The following is a 16,498-nucleotide window of genomic DNA, read 5'->3' on the forward strand; positions in this document are numbered from 1 at the left end:
TTTATAGACTCCTTGGCATTGCAGATTAATCTTTGGTAGCTGTGGGCCCATGTTGACCTTTACTTACGGGTCAACCGGGAAGTAAAACCTTATAACAAGAGCTACACAACTTTTTTGAAACCTTTTTCCAGTTATATATTCCTTGGGCAATGAAGCACATAACCCAAGCAAAACAACAAGGAACAGCTTCGTGTTTGTTCACAAACACTTAATGTCTAGTTTTGTTTTGGTTTTCAAAATGAAAATTATAAACAAACATCAAAATGTTATTCTATTTTAAAAAATAAACTGGCAACATAATCTCTCTCTCTCTAGTCGACCGGAGTCGGAATCATGCAAAGTTTTGCCCATCCCTGTCAATCTCTCATTAAGTTGGGAAGATCAGCTGTAAGCACCCCGATGTCCCTGGAAACTACATCTGTATAAGTGAGCCTTTGTCTTCCCCTGTTTCTCCTTCCATGTTTCGGTGACCAGGTGATTAGCTGAGAGACAGGTTCTTTGGTGCTTCTGTATGAATGCCCTGCTAGTCTCAGACGATGATGTTGTATTTTGGTGGATAGTTTTGGTTCTTTACCATACAGTTCTGTATTTGTCATGTGTTGACTCCAGTGCATGTTAAAGCATTTCCGCAGAAGTTTTTTGTAGCACCCATCCAGTTTCTCTTCAAGTTCCCGGGTGACTGTCCATGTATCCGTGCCATACAATATAATTGATTCTACAGTTGATTTGAAGATGGTTAGTTTGGTCTTTCTGTTGAGGCCTGATTGCCATACAGCATTCATTTTGTTGCACGCCGACCATGCCATGCCTATTCTTTTGGTACCTTCCTTTGCTGTCTCTCACAAGGGCACCAAGGTACTTGTAGTTGTCAACTTCATTTAGTTGTACGCTGCTCCTTGTTTTGATGTCAATTTTGTTGTTGATGTTGATGTTGATTGTTAGATATTCTGTTTTTGATTCATTAAGTTTTAGGCACACACTTCCAGCGTGCCTTTCAACATTTCTCAGTAGCTCTTGGCCATTGCGCTGATCATCGCTGCAAAGGCAAATATCATCAGCAAAATCCAGATCACATAGGACTTCTTTAGGGTATCTGGAGCTTCTTCTTTGTGTCACCATTATTCGATTTTTGCAAACCCCTATCCTTAAATCTCTCATGAACTTTTGCAAATGGTGACCCCGGTTCAAAAACTAACACCACTGAAACCACAGACAAGAAATAATCGAAACGACTGACAAGAAAGCGACTTATGAATACAAGAAAATTACATTTATTTTAAATTAATAACTTAACGAAAATTATGTTAAACTCTCTTGGTTCGACTAGTGAATCCTTTCACATTCAGTTTCGGTTATAACACCCTAACTTTTAAAAAAAGCTTGGTGATACACGATCGATTAACTCTTTTACGGAGGAGTTCAACTCCGGAACCTTTCTTATAGATTCAAACACTCTTAAACTTCAATTCAACTTAGTTCAGCTTCAAGTTCGTTTATGATATACACATTGTTAATTACTTGGTAAACAATTGTATCATTACTTCATCACGGAGGAGTTTAACTCCAGAACAGACTTTTCTTATTGATTCAAACAATCTTAAATCTAGTTCAACTTATGGAGTATTCCAGTTTCAGTTTCTTTTACAAGATTTTCAACTTCAATTCTTTCACAAAATCATAGCTTTACATATCACAATCAACTCATCATCACGGAGGAGTTCAACTCCGGAACCTCAGGTAGGTCTACGCTTCCAGATTGCCAAGTACGTCTCATTCGTCTACAACAGTTCGGTGGAATTAGTACATCTTTCGGCCAGCGCCATCTCTCTCTTAGAGTGTGTAATTACTCCTGAACCCACGGCCATGGGTGGTGTTACTGGCGAGATCCTCGGACGGGCTGAGTGTTGTGGTTTTCCCCAAAACGGGAAAAGAGTTCTTCCGACACTGAATTTGTCGGTTTGAAACGATTTTAGAGTTGTGGCTGTCTCCACAAAATTAAATCGGAAAATTTTGAACCTGCTGTTTCAGGCCTTCGGAAAGTTGACGCCGATCTTCACTCTCACACAAATACACCCAGACTTAAACCCACGTCTTCCTCTGTCAAGAGGTTCTTGAGATCTGCCATATGTTTCTTCTCGCACTCACATCCTCACACACCACATTCCAACAACATTCCACAACAAACATACAAAAGGTACGGACAAAGCAACCGATTTTAAACGAAGTAAATAGTAAACAAAACACAAAGCAACCGCAACTAAATCACCTTGTATTGCAAGACTCCATTATAGAAACTCGCGGGAATTTTCTGCGCTCTAACTGGTTAAAAACTTTTTGGGCGAGACCACACGAACGCAAAGGTAGGTTTGTACACTATGCCGAGATGGGTCACGCACGCAAAACAAAATACCAAAAATACCAGTGTTACACTTTGGTTGAGTGTAAAACCTAGTCGCTCTGCTTCTGTGGTTGACTTCCTCATTATGTAGTCCAGCACAATAATTAACAAAAATGGGGCAAGTGTGTCGCCCTGTAAAACTCCTGCTTTGATTTTGAAGGGATCAGTATGGCCGTCAGGTGAAAGAACAATTGCTTCAGTGTTTTTCGTACATGGCTCGGATTGCGCTGACCATCTTCACTGGTATTCCATATGCCCTCAGTATTTTGAACATTTTCCCCCTGTGAATTGTATCGAATGCCTTTCGAAAGTCGACAAATGTTACCATGAGGGGAAGATTATGGATAACTGCTTCTTCCATTATGCGCCTCAGGGCTAGGATGTGTCCAACAGTACTCCTACCTTTCCCTAAATCCATTTTGGTTCCATCTTAGCTTCTCTTCGATGGGGCTTCTGCATCTGTTTAGTATAAGTCTATTGTATATTTTGGCTGCAATAGGGGTTAGGCTTACCTCTGTAGTTGGTGGCCAGATTAAGGTTGCCCTTCTTGGGTAGAGGGACTATGCCGCTTCTTGCAAATTCGAGTGGTATTTGTGTTGAGTTTAGTATGAAGTTGCAAAGAGATAGAAGAATAACTTTGAACTCTCCAATTTGCCAGAATTCCAGTGGAATTTCATCAAGGCCTGGCGCTTTGCCTGCCTTTGAAGCCTTTAAAACCGCGTTGAGCTCTTCCATAGTGAAACTCTCGGTAGATATTTCTAGGTCACAGTCGGAAATGGTTTCAATGCTTTCACTGTCGTCTAGTATTGAAGGTTCTTCTCCCAGTAGCGCTTCAAAATTATCTTTCCACTGTTTCTGTCGTTCCTCCGGTGTATTGCAGGCTGCTGATGGATTGTTCTGATTGAAGTTGTCAGTTACTTCATCGAATCTTTCTTTGTAGTAGTTACTTTCTGCTGTTTTGTAGGAGTCGGAGAGCTGGCTTTTTAGTTTTTGTACCTCGCTTTGTTCGGTTGCCATTTGCAGTTGTTCTCTCGCATCGACAACTGATTCATTGTTGTACAGGGTTGCTGCCTTAGTTCTCCGCTTCCTTTTTGGGAGAAGTTTAGGGGCCACCTCTTTATTTGCTTGTACCAGGTATGTGTACTCTTCACATGGGTCTGTGGTGTTGATTGAGAGTGCACAAAATCGTTCCTCTGCAATTCTGCATCTGTTCGAAGAACTTTCCAGTCTAGCATCATTCTTTTCTGAGTCGATTGTTTTGGTGCTCTTAGGCTCAATACTATGCGGCAGGTGAGGATCGATGATCTGAGCCTACACTTCTGAATGAGCTGTAGGCTTCGATGTTACGAATGCTATTTTTCCATTTAGTTCTCACCAAGATGAAATCTAACTGTGCATGGTAGCCTGATGGATATGTGAATGTCCAGTTTGGAGCTTTGGAGTTTTGGAGCCCCTGCAAGCCGTCTATCAGCAGTTCCCCTCCCCGGGGGGTTTAAGGGAACAGCATCATTAGCTCTTACATCAGTAGGAGGGGGTCCACAGATGGCTCCGGTTTGATCAGGGGCTTTAACCCTGGTGCTGTTTGGCTTACTCATCATGATTCTTCCGCTGGCTAGTATAACTGTCTCCTCGCCACTGGATGACAGTTGTGGATGCCGTTGGCTGAAGAAATGTTCAGCTCATCCGCCTTTTGATGGCTTTGTCTCCATCACGGGAACCACTGCCCTACTCAAGCGCTCTTCTGCCCGGAGTCGTTGGCACTTCTTGAGGAAAAGAACATTGCCTTTTGGGTTTCCCCTCATCCGCCCTAGGACAATATTCTCTGCCCATCTGGTCTGCTGCTAGGAGCTTATGACTCAGCGAGGCCCAGCCACTTAACCCATAGTTGGGGGATTTGAGATCGGAGTTACCTTCTCCTAGGAAGGCTGCCTTCCAAGGCTGATGAGCACTTCCTACCCAGAGCAATCCGGGGACTCGCCTTTCACACCTCTGCCCACAGTTCGCAACAGGGGTCGGCACGTGAAGCCGGGCAGAAGGAGTTTGATTAGGAGAGGCTATTTGAGATGCTTGACTCTTGTGGGATTTTTCAATGGATGAAGGGCAGCTCAATTCCCAACACCACCCCAGTCATCCTAACCCTTCAACATAATACACGTCCTGAATTTAACAAAAACAAACAATATTGTCCAGATACGACAAAACTAAGTACAACCCGAGGCCTGGCTTACACTGCATCCAATCGTGAAAATATTTTTGATGTGATAGTCACCATTTTTAAAAACCCTCTCAAAAACGCAACGAAAACAAAGCCACTCTTTTCAAGAGAGGGTATTATTGATAACCATTATTCAAGTTCAACCACCATAAAAATACAAGCATTCATTTCCACAATAGTTTGGTATCGAAACTGACCTGAATACGGAGAATAAGGGGATTTTGAGCATCATAATCACTCCAAAAATAATACCAGCTATTCTTCCATACGTGTATACACACGTAGCGTGCCGTGTAGTTTATTATTGTATCGTCTGATTTCGCGGAGTAATATCATCAGCATCACTTGGGACTACGTCATAAAAGTATAATTAAAATATATCATCAAGTTTTAAAACTAAAATAGATGCATTGTACTTTAAAATTACTCTTTCAATAACGAGTAAATATTGATGACGTCATCATTTGGCTTAAAACAATACAATAAAGTCCCCAAATTGAAGGGACTATTTCTTCTAAATGGCGGAGCACTCCTGGCATTTCTAATGGTTGCTAGGTAAGAACAGGGTTGAAAGGTCAACAGCATGAGTGAAACAAGTTCGAACACGAACGATTTTATACATTTTTTGACAATTTTTGTTTTGCTTTTATGTTCTATGTTCTTATTCATCAAATGTGAACGAGCATATTTACTATAAACTGGGTAGTTTTTTTTTTAAATTTTGGGTCGTGGGGTTGTTGCAAATGTGTCAAATTTGCACTGGCATCAATATCCCGGATGTGTGACACGGGCAAGAGTGCAAACTTCATTCATAAAGTCCGTTATGCAAATATCCGTGTCAGGGTCTTACAACCGAAATTTCCTCTGTTGGCGAAAATGTGATTCTTTAGATTTCGCAGCACTTTACATGCTGTGGCGACCGGTGTGAGAAGCATTGGGCCTACTTCATATGTAAATATTTTGTTAATGCTCTACCGCTGTGCTGGTACGCATGAAAAACAGTCTACTTCACTAATTTGCATATTCCCTATGCCGCGAGGCAATAATGCTAAGACTTTCACACACAATAGCGCCTTCCATCATCCTACCCACAACGCCCCGCGACATGCTTGCCACGGAGTTGTCATCATTTTTCTCTTAGCCGCGAGTGGGTAAGGACGTGATAAACCTGTGTCCACCAGTTCACCGTTTTTGTGATAAAATGAAAACGCCTTATCCTTTGCTGAGAGCTTTTTATAAAGACTAGAAGTTGTAGAGTTATAGTTGTTGTAGAGAGTGTGAGAAATAAAATAGTTTGATTTCATTGAATTAAATAATGAGCAGTGTAAAGAAATTGAGTAGGGCTTCGACTGTCAATACTGGGGTTGTGTCCGTTCCCCCCGGACAGTCGGAGCTCTCAGAGGGCTGCACCGGCGACACTCGGTCGCCTGGCTCGCAGCCCTTCAGCTGACTTCCGCAGCCTCGAAATGAAATGGCATTGTGTAGTTTATATGTAAATCGTTGTCATGTTGGTGCACACGAACTATTGTGGACAATGTTTTGGCATTCATTTACAAAGGGTTAAAGCATTTATAGGCCTATGGCCTCTATTATAATTTTAGTTTTCGTAAATCTGTTGTAATGATGGGATTGATGAAAATTCTGACATAATCTGTCTAATAATACCATGGAGGAAGAAATAATACTAAGCTTTACACTGTCAATTTGCCAATACATTACACATTATTTTTTCTAAAAATGATGGTTAAAAATTAATAATCGAACCCATATAGTATCTCCTTTTTACCGATATTAAGGGGCTCTTTGCTGCAGTTGCGTCGCTGATAGTTGTCATCGGCAATCTGAGTCTACCAGGTAAAAGACCGCAAGACTAAAATAATGTAGCGCCACTCATTTTACTCTAAATCACGGGCAATTTATACGTCAAAACGTACACCGCTATAACTATAAGCACGTAATGGCGCAATGTATTTAAGTTTGCGATGAACTTTTACTTTGCGACCACTAACATGTCATCGCAAGATTGTCATCGCTAAATAAAACTTTGCGACGAGTATATTCATCGTTAAGTTTTAGTGAAATCGTCGGCTAAAAATCCATCGCTAAGTTGCGATGGATTTTAGATTTAGCGGCATGGCGGATCGACGCTCTGACTATGCGCTGGGAGGGGCTGATGGCGTATGCCTACCCGCCCATCTCCCTCATTCCACGAGTGCTGACAAAGATCAAGCAGGATTACTCCAAAGTTCTCTTGATCGCCCCGTTTTGGCCCCGACAGCCCTGGTTCCCTCGGCTGATCAGGCTCCTGGTGCACAGGCCGGTGGTTCTCCTGCAACAGTGGTTACTCCGGCTGCGGGGGATCTGCACCTGACGTGCTTGGAGCTGTCATGAGATCCATGGGAACCGGCCACGAACAGCTGTTTGTGTCCATGGTTCCGCCATTCCGACCAGCATCCCGCGATACGATCGCGTGTTGGATAGCTCTGTGCCGGTGTGAGTCTATACAAATTAGTAATTCGCCTCTATTGGTAAGTAGAGTGAAGTAGACTCCCCCCCACAGAAGTGTGGATGGGGTCTACGAACGAATACTTACCGGTAGAGTATCCCTCCCTCCTTCCCCACATACTCCGTCCTTGGGTGCTTACATTTGGTAGGGCTCATTGAAAGAGCGTAATTCCGTGGCAAGCATGTCGCGGGGCGTTGTGGGTAGGACGGTGGAGGGCGCTATTGTGTGTGAAAATCTTAGCATAACTGACTCGTGGCATAGGAAATTTGCAAATGAGTATTTCGACTCTACCGATACGTATTCTTTCGTAGACCCCATCCACACTTCTGTGGGGGGGGGGGGGGGGGGGAGGGATTTATTGTACGACACACAACAAAACACACGTGGAAAACATTTTGTTTCAGAATTAAATAAATTATGGGAGTGGGTCGTATTGTATACCAGTCCAGGTAAGACGTTTTTCAGGTCAACAGTCATCGTGGAAGACTATAACAGGATGTCATTCTGTCCACACTCCGTGTTAAAAGATTAACCCTAACTGGTGTAGACTGAGACCGTTCCGCTGGACTGTCTAAGTTTTGGGGTTTAGATCTGATCCGGTTTTTGGTGTTTTTTTTTGCGTTCAGACGCAAAAGAGTTGAACCAGAACCGGTCTAAGTTGAGTTAGACCAGTTTTAGTGCGGCATGTGAACGAAAAAAAAACACACATCCAGCTAAACTCACAACAGATGACCCACGTTATGGTTCAATGCACACGCCTAACCAAAGATAAACCATATCGGGTTTAAAGCACTGGACACCTTTAGTAAATATCAAAAACCAGTATTCTCACTTGGTGTACTCCAATTTACATTGTATGCGTAAAATATCAAACCTTTTAACGGGTCGCTCAATTGGTCATTGAATTTGCAAGAGATTAATGAAAGAAAATACACCCTTGTTGCAGTGTCTGCTTTCACTGCTGAAGTCTTTTATTATTTGAGAGCGAAATTACATCTTCCTCAAAAACTATGTTACTTCAGATGGAGCAGTTTCTCACAATGTTTTATACTATTAACAGCTCACCATTGCTCGTTACCAAGGAGGCTTTTATTCTCATAATTATTTTGAGTAATTACCAATACTGTCTAGTGCCTTTAGTGGTCGGGTGGCATGGTTGGCGTGTGCGTAAAGCGCTCGCCTCTTACCAAGGTGACCCCGGTTCGATTTCTGGCCGGGGCCATATGTAAGCTGAGTTGTGCGTTGGTTCTCTGCTGTGCCACAAGGGTTTTCCAGACCATCCGGTTTTCCTCCCTCGGGAAAAATCAAACACTTTCGATCTTGGCTGTGCTCTGTGGTCATAATGGGTTGATGTGGCTGGCAGCCAAAGGTGCCCTTGCTGCATGCCTGCTTCTCGAACACATTGTAGCCGCGTCTTCGCAATTCAGCTCTTAGCTGCGAGTAAGGGTGATTAGCCCCCCAAATTATTATTATATTATTATTATTATTTAACTCAGTGCAATCTGAATGCAAGGGGAACATTTTGTAACGACCACCCACCCATTGCTTGCGAAGTTTAGCCGATTTCTGTCTGAACAGAAATAAAAAAATATCACATCTGGTTAGTTCACATCAGATGTCTGCTGACCTTTTTTAAGGTCACTGGATGCATACATACGCCTCAAAGAACACAAAAACTTGTGTTTTTTATTGAGGTTATTTCCATCTTGTTCACCTGTAATTTAGGTCCACTTTCAAAAAATTCTTGCTGAATACCATTCGTTCGAATTTGTAAAAAACGCTACATTTGAAGCCATGTAAGATCATTGAGGCAGTTGGTCAGATTATTTGTGCTTAAAAATCAACAAAACAATAAACGAAACGACCAGACGGTGGTTTTAGGAGTATCCAGAATTTTACAGATCAGGAAAAATGTATTAGTCTCCTGAAATTAATAACTCGTCTGAAATCATTTCTTGCCATTAAAACATGTAGCTCTTTATAACAAATTTCCTTTTGGCAAATAATAACCATGTCTTACTCATCAACCCATAGGAAAATTTGTTATGGGTAGAAATACCTTCTCAGAGATGCTCTGTATACAGTTTTTAAAAGTACATTGATCCACAACAAAGTTGATGTGAAAACAAATGTTGAGAGTCATGTCCAAAAAGGCGTACAATTGCCTGCAGAAATACAAGGAATAATATCATGCAGAATAGCTCTGTATAAGGAGTTCAATCAGGGAAATTTATTTTTTGCAGTGTTTTTAGTGTCAATATCCTTTTGGAAAACAAAAAGATTGACATTTTGCGACTCTTTCAGACGAGCGGATAGCATCAGGATACTGGGAAAAATGCAAGGAAATTAAATAAAGAAATTATATTAAAAACGAAATTAAACAGCGAAATTAAACTGATTGCAAAATTTGAATGTTGCCTTTTCAGCTTGTTTTCAACTACAGTGGGAAAAAACTTCTTGGCCTGGTATGTAAAGAACTGGAAGGTGAGCTCATTATATGTTTGTAATTTTGTCATCCTCCTTGTCTGGTTCTCCATTATATTTGTTTTAAAATAGTTCTATTAAAATACCAATGACGTCACGGAACACCAAAGCGTCCCTAGTGATCGTTTTAAAATGTTTAAAAATTTACTTTTTGAAGATGTGTGTGGTGAAGTTTTTTGTAATCACTTCAAAATTGCATTGGACCCCCTCAGTTAAATATTAAGCTCATTATGGCTAAAACAAAAGAAATGTTGTCCGAGCAATAACTTGAAAAGGACTTGGCGTGTCAACTCCAAACTTAGTTTTGGATTAATCATAAGATCCCCCTGAAGCATCTCGTTTTTGGACCCCCTCAGATAAATATTAAGCTTATTATGGCTAAAACAAAAGAAATGTTGTCCGAGCAATAACTTGAAAAGGACTTGGCGTGTCAACTCCAAACTTGAGTTTTGGATTAATCATGAGATCCCCCTGAAGCATCTCGTTTTTTGGACCCCCTCAGTTAAATATTAAGCTTATTATGGCTAAAACAAAAGAAATGTTGTCTGAGCAATAACTAAAAAAGGACTTGGCATATCAACTCCAAACTTGGTTTTTGGATTAATCAGCGAATCCCCCAGGAGGACCCACTTAGTTAAATATTAAGCTCATTATGGCTAAAACATGCTAGCCACGAAGTCGTCCTCTTTTCTCTTAGCCACAGTTGGGTGAGGACTTAAGTACTTCTGTGTCCAACAGTTTACTGTTTTTTAAAACACCTTACTTTTATACCTGAGATCTGAAATAAAGACTGAGATTGAAGATAAAGAGTTGTCGCTTAGTTGAAGTGTTGAAGATAAAGATCGTTGATTAAATGAGTAGTTCAAGAAAATTTGGGAGGGCTCCGACTATCGGAACTGGGGGTACGTCCATTCCCCCGAGACAGTCGGTGCTCTTGGAGGGCTGCGCCGGTGACACTCCGTTGCCAGGCTGTGCCGGTGACACTCTGTCGCCGGGCTCGCAGCCCTTTAACCGGCCCCACCGGAACATTCCGAGCCCTCGGCGGCTGTCAATTGCCAAAACTGAATTGCGCCTTGTCCAGCGGGACATGACTCGGGTGCTGGGCCATCCCGCCGAGAAATCCCGCCGAGAAATCTGAGGATCCTCCTGCTGAAAGCCAATCATTCAAGCGAAGGACAGGCCCGACTCCGAGGAATGGAAATAATTTTGCAGCTTTGCCACATGATCGTGTCTGCAGTGACCGTATCAAGAGCATTATGTTTGTGACAATTTGGGATACTTGCTCCAAGTGGACGGAGACTTATTATCGATTCCCCGCGGAGGACTTCGATAGATATTTTTCAAACCCAGTTCTGCCGGACTCAGCGTCAGATAAATTGCCCCCGATAGGGGTACAGCTTCTTCCAAACTTCCCTTTGCAGACAAAGCCCAAGGGAAGATGGGAGAGGTAGTCAGGAAGATGGTCTCAGCGTCACGCTTTGGCATGCGCACATCGTCCTTTCAACTTCTGAGTACCTGACACTAGTCGGCGTTGAGGACTGGGCAGTTCCGGCAGACATGATGGTAGCTGCCCTCCATTGTCTAGACAACGGGCTGTGTACCGTTCTGGACCAGTTTGCAAGGGTTTTGAACCTAGCAACATCGACCCGAAGGGCGAGCGTCTAAGACGCGCTATTCCTTCTGTCCGCAGGTGCACGACAAGCGTCTCAATGCGCTCCCTCAGATGGGGAAGGACCTGTTTGCGGGTAAATTTCAGGAGTCCATGGAGTCCGAGGCTAAACGTCTTAAGGCCACGGACGAGATGAACCTGAGGAAACCACAGGCCTCTACGCCACAGGCGAAGAAGGTGAGGGTGATCGGGCACCACTTTGGAGACAAGGGGTGATGATTTTCAAATACCTCGACGATTGGCTAATCGTGGGTCGTCAAGGGAGTTGACAACAGCAGCGCTCAAGATAACTTTGCACCTCACGTCCGACTTAGGGTTCTCCCTCTCAGGTGCCCACTTTCGTCGAGTCTGCCCTCAACTTTCAGAAGGGGCTGGTGTTGAACTTGCGTCAGGCGTGGCCTTTTTCCCTTTGTGCTTTGTGCTTCCTTCGGGCAGCGGCGGCACTGGCGCTGGCCTGGCTCAGATTCCTGGGCCTTATGGCCAGCAGCGGGCCCAGTCGGGTCGCGGCTTTCGTGCGTCCGCCCCCCGGTATCCCGGGGCGTGGCGGAAGTGACTTCCCTGTTTCCAGGGGACCTCCCGCCGACGTACCCATGGGAAGGCCGCCTTCCTCGAATCAATCGATACACCTGCGTGGGGGCGAGCTTGGACCTTCGGGACGCTTACCTACACATTCCCATCAGGGCCGAACACCGCAAATTTCTGCGCTTCCTCTACAACGGAACGCTCTACGAATTTGTGGTGCTCCCCTTTGGTCTGTCCACCTCCCCTCGGGTTTTCACCCGTGGTGCGGGCGATCGGGGCAGCACTTCAGAGGCGAGGACTGCTGATTTTCCAATACCTCGACGATTGGCTAATCGTGGGCCGATCGCTGGAGGCAACGGACGCGGCGCTGATGATTACTTGGTGCCTCACTTCCAGCCTGGGGTTCCTGGTAAACATAGAGAAATGGCACCCGATCCCCTCTCAGGTGCCCACCTTTCTCAGTGCGGCTCTCGACCTTCAAAGGGGGCTGGCCCGCCCTTCGGCGGAACAGGTACAGAACCTGCGTCAGTGCGTGGCCTCTTGACTTCGGGTGGCGCCGGCGGTGGCTTGGCTCAGATTACTGGGCCTTATGGCCAGCATGGTAGATCTGATTGATTTTTGCAGGCTGAGGATGAGGCCTATCCAGCTCCATCTCCTCTCCTACCTTCGGCCCAGCCGTCATTCAGTCAACCTCCCGGTGCCTACCACGCCTTAGCTGACCCCCCAACTCCAATGGTGGGTGGAGGACGCCAACCTCACACGTAGTCGAGTGTTCCGCCCGCCCCGACCGTCAGCCACCGTTGTCAACGCCCACATCAACGTCCTGGAAATGCTGGCGGTCCGAAATGCCCTCTAGCACTTCCGGGCACAGTTAGTGGGGCAGGCCGTCCTGGTGCGCTCCGACAACCACGGGGGCAATCACCAAGGGGGCACCCGATTGGCCCGGCTGTGTGCACTAACCTGGGACCTAATCCACTGGTGCATGCAGCAGGGGATCGCCCTGTCGGCGGTGTACATACCAGGGAAGGAGAATATCACGGCCGACACTTGCTCCCGGGGCTGGATCGTCCCGACAGAGTGGTCCCTCCGCCCCTGTGTGGCCCAGTCACTCTTCCTGCTAATCGACCGGCCTCATGTGGATTTGTTCACCTCTCAGACGAACAATCAACTGCCGATCTACTGCGCCAGGGGTCCCGACCCCGGGGCATGGGGGATCGACGCTCTGACTATGCGATGGGAGGGGCTGTTGGCAAGCGCCTACCCGCCCATCTCCCTCATTCCACGGGTGCTGACAAAGATCGAGCAGGATCACTGCAAAGTTCTCTTGATCGCCCCTTTTTGGCCCCTGGTTCCCTCGGCTGATCAGGCTCCTGGTGCACAGGCCAGTGGTTCTCCCGCAACGACCGGACCTCATATACCAGCCCGTATCCGGAGTGGTTCATCCGGCTCCGGGGGATCTGCACCTGACGTGCTGGGCGCTGTCACGTGATCCCTCAGAGCAGCGGGCCTTTCGAGACGGGCTGCGGAAGTTGCCGCCCAGTCCCGGAGGGCCTCAACTCGAAGAGTTTATGACTGCCGACTACGCCATTTCTTTAAATGATGTAGGCGGCGAGCTATACGTCCCGCCGATACTTCTGTAGAGGAAGTCGGGATTTCCTCCTATATCTTTTTGATAGCGGGCTGGCGATGGCCACGGTAAAGAATTACTGATCGGGCATTGCATCGGTCCACTGGGGATTTGCCGACGGTTCGACGGTTGCGGATAACCGGGCGATTGGGCAGCTGACTAAGGGGATGTTTGTCACCCGTCCCCCTGTGCGCAAACTGGTCCCATCCTGGGACCTCTTTAGCGTACTGTCAGCGCTAACCAAACCCCCTTTCGAACCGCTGAGTGGAGCCACATTGCTGCACTTAACGGTCAAAGTGGCCTTTTGGTGGCGGTCGCTACGTCTCGCCGACGTAGTGAACTCCACTCCCTTACAGTGGCGGCAGGACACATCTGGTGGGAACCCGGAAGAGTCCGCCGGATTCCTTTGGGGGGGTTTCTGGCCAAGAACCAATCTGGTTCATTCGAACCCCCAGACATCTCTGTCGCCTACCTTAAAGCCTTTTTGGCGGTTGCGACCGACAAACTTTGGTGCCCGGTACGGGCATTAAAGTGGTACATCGATCGCACAAAGTTAATCCGAACCGGACGGTTCCACCATTCCGACCAGCATCCCGCAATACAATCGTGCGTTGGATAGTTACAGCCATCCGCTCGGTGCCGGGCGGATGGCCAGCAACCGAAAGTCCGGTTCTTGCCCATGAAGTACGGGGAGTGTCGGCCTCATGGGCTTTCTTTAAAGGTGTCTCCATGAGTGAAATAACAAGGGCGGCCTCCTGGAAGAGCCCGTCCACGTTCTCCGACTGCTACCTGAAGGACCTTCTGCAGGTGGATGGGAGAGCGGGTAGAGCGGTGTTGCAGGCGGCCAGCCAAGCTGCAAAGCCAGAACAAGCTCCACCTCGTCAGTCAAGTGTTTAGGTGAGTTTGTCCACGGTATTACAGTGCTAACAATACTTATTAATGTATTGTTCACCTGTGGGGACGACACCCCCTGTACTTTTGGGCATGGACCACTATCGGGCCTAACGGCCGCGAAGCGTTCTCTGAACTTTTGAGCGCCGGGGTCTCACGCCCCCTAAAGAAATGCAGTAGCACCGCGTATACCCACCGCCTTTCCTCGTTGCGAGTCTATGCAAAATAGTAATTTGACTCTACCGGTAAGTACTGTAGAGTGAAGTAGACTCCCCCCCCCACAGAAGTGTGGATGGGGTCTACGAACGAATACTTACCTGTAGAGTATCCCTCCCTCCTTCCCCACATACATGTCCTTGGGTGCTTACATTTAGTAGGGCTCATCGAAAAGAGGACGACTCCGTGGCAGGCATTTCGCGGGGCGTTGTGGGTAGGACGATTGTGTGTGTGTGAAAGTCTTAGCATTATTGCCTCGCGGCATAGGGAATATGCAAATTAGTAATTCGACTCTACCGGTAAGTATTCTTTCTTAGACCCCATCCACACTTCTGTGGGGGGGGGGGGGATTTCTTTGGGACAAAATGGTAGCATTCACAAAACTGCTCACAAAACTCAAGGGTGGTAGAAGTGTTCTCAGTGACCTTCGTGTACACGTTCTTAGCAATTATCACATATTGGTATGCAATTTTTAGGAATGTTCAAATTTTGCAAAACTTGTCTCTGTTAATAATGTGTATGTTTAACTTTTTAGCGGCCGATGTTTCCATGCTCAAAGGAGAAAAATCATCACAGAAACCATTGAAGGTATTTGATTTTTTCATTTTAAGCTATGTATGCAGGATCTTTCAGTAAGTTCTTATGCATGCATTTATTCTGCACATATTTTGTTCACATTTAGGTACATTGGTGTATCTTGTACGTTTTACAAACTGCAGGGTAATGACCGGGTTGGTGGCTGGCGCTGTTGAGCTGGAGGTGAGGTCCGTTAACAGCTATTCCCAGTAATAAATACCTTTTTAACAAAAGGAACAGCTAAAATTGTCAAAATTGTCTGACTATTCTCGGCGATACAATGTACTTCCAGACATGTTCAGGGGCCATATTTTAGCTTTTGATGGTTCCAGTCTCTTTCGTGCGTTAATCTTACTGATACTTTGGCATCATTGACTCTTTAAAATAATGGGGAAGGTACATGTTTGGTAACTACTCAAAACAAATATTAACTTAAAAACTGATTTGGTAGCAACCATTGGAGAGCTTATGATAGTGTAACACTTAAAATGGGTGTCACTTGTATTACGGTATTCTGGCTAGTAGAATAAATAACTAAAACTCAAGTGTAGATTCTCCTCTTTGGGCTGTAGATACAGAGTGGTTTATTATCACTGTATTGCTTTACAAAGATAGGCCTACCAGTCGAGAAGTAGCAGGAAAGGCAGAAAACACTGGATCGGGCCACAGTGCGAGATTTTGCACTGGGCTAACCAGGAGGGTCTGTCTATAAGTACAGAATAGTATACACATAATGAATGTTTATGAGTGCAATGGTGCGAATATGTTCATGAGTTGAAAGATGGAATGTTCTATTCAACGAGGCGGAGCCGAGTTGAATGGAACATTCCAGCTTCATTCCAGAAAAACATTCATTATTTGTTTTATATAACATCCAAGTAGAACTTTGTCATTTTGATTGAAAGAAACAACTTTCAAAACAAACAATTTCAACTGTAGAAGCCGAATGCTAGTAATTTTACTATGCCTTCTTGCAGTAACACCTGCTGCGTTACCAAAGACACGCGCACGCAGTGATGTTTTTACTCAGCTTTTTCGTTCCATCCGAAAAGTACCATTGCACGCTGGCAGCGTGCCAGCGTGCAATGGTACTTTTCGGATGGAACGAAAAAGCATGGCGAGTGACTCAGCGTGCAATGGTACTTTTATTTGCTATCACGTGACGGACAATCCTCCAATCAAATGGCAAGGATCTGCTTGGGTGTTATATAAAGAAGAATAATCTAAAGATGGAACATAGGGGCATTTTATACTTAAGTTGTGGGGACAGACTAGGTGGTCATAAATGTCGTAAATTTGTCAAGTCCCAGACATGGTCAAGACAACCAGTCTACTGGTGTCTGGGTGGGGCATAGATTTATTTAGGATGGGTGCTTGTGAGATTGGGGGATGTG

General features: G+C 45.3%; 1 protein-coding gene across 1 annotated transcript in view; it reads left to right on the top strand.

The window, feature by feature from the left end:
* The window catches only part of LOC117291391 (vesicle-fusing ATPase-like), a 217,455-nt gene that overhangs the window by 68,848 nt on the left and 132,109 nt on the right, over window positions 1-16,498 (top strand). Inside the window, exons 7-8 of the mRNA XM_033773044.1 lie at window positions 9,546-9,603; window positions 15,064-15,116. Of these exons, the coding sequence (XP_033628935.1) occupies window positions 9,546-9,603; window positions 15,064-15,116 (111 nt within the window). The remainder of the gene's footprint in view (window positions 1-9,545; window positions 9,604-15,063; window positions 15,117-16,498) is intronic.

Source organism: Asterias rubens, chromosome 6 (assembly GCF_902459465.1).
Source record: "Asterias rubens chromosome 6, eAstRub1.3, whole genome shotgun sequence".
In the NCBI taxonomy this organism is placed as follows: Eukaryota; Metazoa; Echinodermata; class Asteroidea; order Forcipulatida; family Asteriidae; genus Asterias; species Asterias rubens.